The following is a 6000-nucleotide window of genomic DNA, read 5'->3' as shown; positions in this document are numbered from 1 at the left end:
TTTGGGGTTTTGACTTGCTTGCTTGAGTAAATGTAATATAAATAATCACTAACAGTCCTGGAAATCAGTAAAAGAGAAAAGTGGGTTTAATCAATAAAGTTCTTTTTGTTTGATGCCACACCTAAATAAGTAGAAAAATAGATTTGTCATGGATAAACCGAGTTGAGTAATCTGCCTGCAGTTACTTAACAGACTAATACGTTGGCATAGGAATCATCAAGAATGGTTTTTTATACTGAAAGGTTTTTGCTTCATACAAAAGATCAACAGTGGTATGTAGCTCCATAGAAATATTGCTTTATTGAGGTGCCCCCTATAATATAGAGAGACAAATGGTTTCAGGAGTTTTGCAGGGCTTTGCCCTGAAGGAATAGTGAACGGGTTAGTTTGCATATCAAAAGCTGCCTCGCCTCAGGAGGACATCTCCAAGGTCAATGACAACTGCTTTCCAAGGTGATGCTGCAGTCTCAAACCTGTGGTTTTCGCCTGCTTTGAAGGACAAAGCAGGTTTACATGGAGCCACAGGATGAGAGCTAATCAAAGAGTGCTGGACCCAGAGACAGACACCTTCGGCTAAAAGCAATTAGCCCAAGGAACAGTTCCTGTTTGACTCCTGACTACCTGTCTCCATCCACAGTAACTAGATAAAGAAATATGGAGGCACTATATCTCTGTTTAACCCTTCTGTTAAGTGATAGCTTTATCTTAGAACTTAGAAGTTTGTCTTTGAAAGATTTTGTAACTGTTCATGTACATAGAGTTAATTAATGGATCTATAGAAGCCTTTTGGAAGACTTTTAACCTAAAATGAACTACCTGTTATGTAAATCTGTTACCCCTGACAATCGATCACTGTACCCATAAATAGTGATGTGAAACTTCACTCGTGGCCTCACAGTTCCCAGAAATACTGTGGTGTCTCCTGAGCCCCCTCCTTTATAAATCTATAAAACTGTACTTCCGTGTCCTGTATTCTTTTGTTTCTGTATTCTTTTATTTCTATTTTCTATTATTTCCTTATCCTTTGCGACAACTCCTGCCTAGGGGACCCGATTTTTTGCTGGGAGCATAGCTAACTCCCCACAGTGGTAGATGGGCTTATGTATTTTTATTCATTCGATAAATATTTGAGTACTTGTCAGGCACAATTCTAGATGTCAAGGATACAGTAATGAACAAAATAGACAAAATCCTTTTTTAACATCGGGGAAAGGGAAGGTAGACAATACACAAATACAGAATATGTCAGATGTCATATAGTGTTTACATGGAAAAAATAAGTGGAGGCCGGGTGTGGTGGCTCACGCCTGTAATCCTAGCTCTCTGGGAGGCCGAGGCAGGTGGATTGTTTGAGCTCTGGAGTTTGAAACCAGCCTGAGCAAGAGTGAGACCCCGTCTCTACTAAAAATAGAAAGAAATTAATTGGACAACTAAAAATATATAGAAAAAATTAGCCGGGCATGGTGGCGCATGCCTGTAGTCCCAGCTACTCGGGAGGCTGAGGCAGGAGGATCGCTTGAGCCCAGGAGTCTGAGGTTGCTGTGAGCGAGGCTGATGCCACGGCACTCTAGCCCGGACAACACAGTGAGACTCAGTCTCAAAACAAAAAAAAAAAAAAGAAAAAATAAGTGGAGGGGAAAGGGTGTTGTGTAATGTATGATTAGTTACTATTTTATATAGGATATTCAGGGAATGTATTCCTATTAGATGACATTGGACCTGAAGAAAGTAAGTACTGCTCTCTCTGGATATTTGAGAGAAGAGGAAATAGCAGTGCAGATGCCCTGGGATGGGACCATATTTGAGGAACAGCAAGGAGACCATATGGTTGAAGCAGAATAAGCTTGGAGGAGAATGATAGATGATGAAGTTAGAGAGGTAGTTAGGGGCCAGAACGCAAGACCTTTTAGCCATTGTAAAACTTTGAATTTACTCATAGTGGGGTGGAGTTTTGAACAAAGGAGAGGCATGATCTAATTTCAGGATTAGATTATATGAGAAAATAGGGCCAAAGATAGAAGTAGGAAGACCAGCTAGGAATCTATTGTAGTAATCAAGAGAGAGGCAGTATTGTCAGGAGCAGGGTAGTAGAGGTGGAAGTTGTCAGTAATGATTGGATTCTGATATGATTTGAAGGGAAAGACAAAGGATTTGGTATTAGACTGGATCCTGAGTGGGGAAGAGAAAGTAGGGTGAAGTTTTAACTTCCAAGTTTTTTGGCTTGAGGAACCAGAAGGATGAAGTTTCTATTTACCTGATGGGAAAGACCTCAGGAGTTTGGGTTTTCATATTAAATTCAAGATGCTTTATTAAACATCAAAATGAAGGTGTTGAATAGGCTGTTGTATATATGAGCCTGAAATTTAGAGGAGAAAACTTGGGCTGGAGGTATGAATTTGGGGGGTTATCAGCATATGGGTGGAATTTTAAGGTTGTGAGAGTGTGAGATCACTCAATGTATAGAAAAGAGATTTAAGGGCTGCGTGCTGAGTGACTTCCTTATATAGAGATGAATAAGCTGAAGAGGAACAAGCAAAGAGGAGTGGATAGTGAAATAAGTGAACCAAGAGAGTGGCATCCTGAAAGTCAAATAAAGAAAGTATGATGTACCTTGGTAGAGTAGAATGAGTATGAGTTTGGGAGCCTTCCAGGCCTGATTTAGTTGATTAGCCAAGGGTTCAGACAAGTTTCTTGCTATCTCAAGGCCATAAAATAGGGGTAATACATGTACATGTAAAACATCTAACCTAACATCTGCTGCTTAGTCTATAATATTTGTCAGAAACATATTATTAGTCAAGTAAGTGAAGTTATATTTGCAGTTAATAGTATTCAAGAAAGAAACTGAGATTCTTTTAATATAGAAAATTGGTAGCTGTATGTTGCATTTGAAAGCCGTGTGGAACCAAGAATCAAAATTGAGTTACCATTGTGCTAAATAGATAATTGAAGTAACTTGGGTGAAGAAGTCAGAGGGCTATGAAATAAACTCTGTGGAGGACTTATTGTACTGTCCAATAAGTAGCTCATTAGTTTACTATATCGTGAAAGACCTTAATAAAGAGCATGGAAATGTAGTTTTTGTTTGTATTTTCATTTTCTGTAGCTAAAAATGCAACAAGCCATATCGATTTTAACATTTATAGAGGAAGAAACTGTGAAGAATTAATTGTGGGTGTTTGTTGAGTTTTTTCAACATGAAAAAATTTTAATTTGTGATTATTTTCTCTATAAAGGCATAGCAAATGAATCTAAAAAATTGTACGGAGCACAGTTCCACCCTGAAGTTGGCCTTACAGAAAATGGGAAAGTAATACTGAAGAATTTCCTTTATGATATAGCTGGGTGCAGTGGCACCTTCACTGTGCAGAACAGAGAACGTGAATGCATCCGAGACATCAGAGAAAGAGTAGGCACGTCAAAAGTTTTGGTAAGCACTTTATCATCTGGAAGTTTTCAAATTTACATCAATAATATTGAAATCTAGGAGCTGAATTCCTCAGCACAGCCCTTAATTGTTGGTGGAGTAAACATATGCTTTATGAGTTGTACTGTTTCAGAGTACTTTCTCAGTTACCATACCTATTTCTGATACAGATAGTGCCTGTAGGTAATCACTTAAGCTGATAGTATTTATTTTCTTTTTGTTTATTCTGCTCAGATTGATTTTTCTTTTCATTTTACCCTGTAGGTTTTACTCAGTGGTGGTGTAGACTCAACAGTTTGTACAGCTTTGCTAAATCGGGCTTTGAACCAAGATCAAGTCATTGCTGTACACATTGATAATGGCTTTATGAGAAAACGAGAAAGCCAGTCTGTCGAAGAGGCCCTCAAAAAGCTTGGAATTCAGGTCAAAGGTATTGAGGAACCCCAGAAAAGTTAACTTACATGCCAAGACTTAGAATCAAATTAACCTTATGGTTTAAATGAGCACAATGACAGATTACCCAATAAGCTCAAGGTTGAAAATTTTAAAAATTTGCACATTATAATTACTTCTTGTTAAAGAGGGGTCCCAGTATAAATTTTAAAACTTGATTATTACTAATATACTTAGATTAAATGACCATTTTCTAGCTACCATTCTGTTCTCTTCTAGTCATTCTCTTTCAAAATTATTTTTACCCACACTTTTGTAATACTTATGCGTAAGACACCCAAGCCCTCCTCCAATAGGTAAGGATATCCAGATTGTTTTCGCAAACAGAAAGGCTTCTACGAGGGTAGGGGAGTGAAAAGTGTATAGTTACTTTTTTTTTTAAAGGCCACTAGTAAACTTCTTAGTCCTTAATGTTATTTACATTTGTAGATATCTTTTATACTTTTTAAAAACAAGGTGTAATCAGTAGTTCAAGTGAAGTGATAGAAATTGTACATGTTATTGAGTTAATTGAAATTGATACCAAAAGACTGAATATAAGATGAAGACTTATAGGTAAACATGAAGTGAACATGAGTCTAGTTCTTTTCTTCTTTTGAAACCTCACTAAAATAACAGTAAAGGCATAAAACAAGTGTAATGCCATAAAGATAAGGAATAGAGGAAATGATAGCAGACAAATGGTTTCAACAAAATATTGGAAGGTGGAAAGCTGATGGATAAGGTGGATTTTCTTTGATAATCTGATGAAATTTCTTTGATAAGCTTTAGGACCCCTCACTAGCCAGATTTCTTCCAGAGTCCTAGAAGGGACCCTAGTGGTGTTTTCACATGATCATATATTTTTGTGAAATTTGCAAGTAAGATATTTTAATAATTTATAGTTAAGTTTATTTTCTCTTTCCACTCTAATTTTCTCTATTCGGTGGTATTGGAATGGCTATGGGCATTCTTGGATCAGGCTAAGAAAAAATTGAGCTGGGGATATGTTTAGTTTGGATTTAGTGGTATATATGTGATTTGCAGTCATTTCGGTGTATGGTTAAGTTCTTTTTAGCCATCGCACTTATGATTTTTAAAATATCTTATTATTCTGTTTCTTGAAGTGGGCCTTCAAATTGTAAAAGTTTCAGACTCACAAAAACTTGGATCTATCCCTGGTAATTGACAGTAGAATGGAGAAATTCACAACCTTGGGGTGGGGGTGGGAAGAAAGCCAACAAAAAGTTAGCTGATTTATGCTACAGATTTATGGGGAGGGTTAGGAATTAGAGACACTGGGCTTCTTTGGGGGCATGGGTCTCTGGGTGAGCCTAAAACAGGGATTGGTTGAAAATCTGAGAAATAGATCCTTTTCCTTAACACGGGAGCAAACTGCTGCTGTCCCTCCCCATCAGAAGACTGTGGGTAAATTCTCCGTAGAGATGCTAAACAAAAGAGGCTCTGGATTTGGGCATACCAATATGAGCCATAGTTGAGGGTTAGAGATAAGAGTCTACATTAAGAACAGGATTCAAGTAAAAATCTATATTCTGAATGGTGATTTCCTCTTCCCACCGCTTCTTCTGTTCAACTACTAGAAGGATGATAGGCAGGAGATTGGAGGTGTTTTCTTTGGAGTAATTGACCATGTTAAGGAAAGACCTACAAATTCACTGGCAGTCCCCAGATGAAATAGCCAGCTGTCTTGTCATCTTATGGTGAAGCCCGCTAGTAGTAAAGCTTTATTACCAATTAAAGATCTATTCATTTTTTAGTTTCTTACTCTTAAATATAAAAAAGACAGCCAAGGATCACTAGACGTATGTTCATAAATATCAGTTTTACAAGAGACTAGTCAATGTACAGTTCTAAGGATTTTGATTCTCTGTATATATGAACCACTGCTTTTGACTCTCTTGGGACTGTGCTTCTTGCTGTGGCTTTTGCTTGTTGCTCCAGTAGAGCACTGAACAGAGGGAAAGTAACCAGCATAATTTGTGATTATCATGACCCTAGATCATTAAATGCCATGGAATTCTCATAGGAACAGAATATAATGAGTACCCATGTCTGAACTCTGTTACTAATGGTTTATTGTTAGTTTTTGAATATGTAGACAAATTTAGGGGAGATCAAAG

The 6000-nt window shown here is 37.5% G+C and overlaps 1 protein-coding gene across 1 annotated transcript in view; it reads left to right on the top strand.

The window, feature by feature from the left end:
* The window catches only part of GMPS (guanine monphosphate synthase), a 52099-nt gene that overhangs the window by 27252 nt on the left and 18847 nt on the right, over positions 1–6000 (top strand). Inside the window, exons 6-7 of the mRNA XM_012642916.1 lie at positions 3237–3430; positions 3692–3857. Coding sequence (XP_012498370.1) covers positions 3237–3430; positions 3692–3857 — 360 coding nt within the window. The remainder of the gene's footprint in view (positions 1–3236; positions 3431–3691; positions 3858–6000) is intronic.

The sequence above is a fragment of the Propithecus coquereli genome, unplaced genomic scaffold, assembly GCF_000956105.1.
Source record: "Propithecus coquereli isolate 6110/MARCELLA unplaced genomic scaffold, Pcoq_1.0 Scaffold19, whole genome shotgun sequence".
Lineage (NCBI taxonomy): Eukaryota > Metazoa > Chordata > Mammalia > Primates > Indriidae > Propithecus > Propithecus coquereli.
The sequence above is the reverse complement of the archived record's forward strand: the minus strand, read 5'-3'. Positions and strand labels throughout refer to the sequence as shown.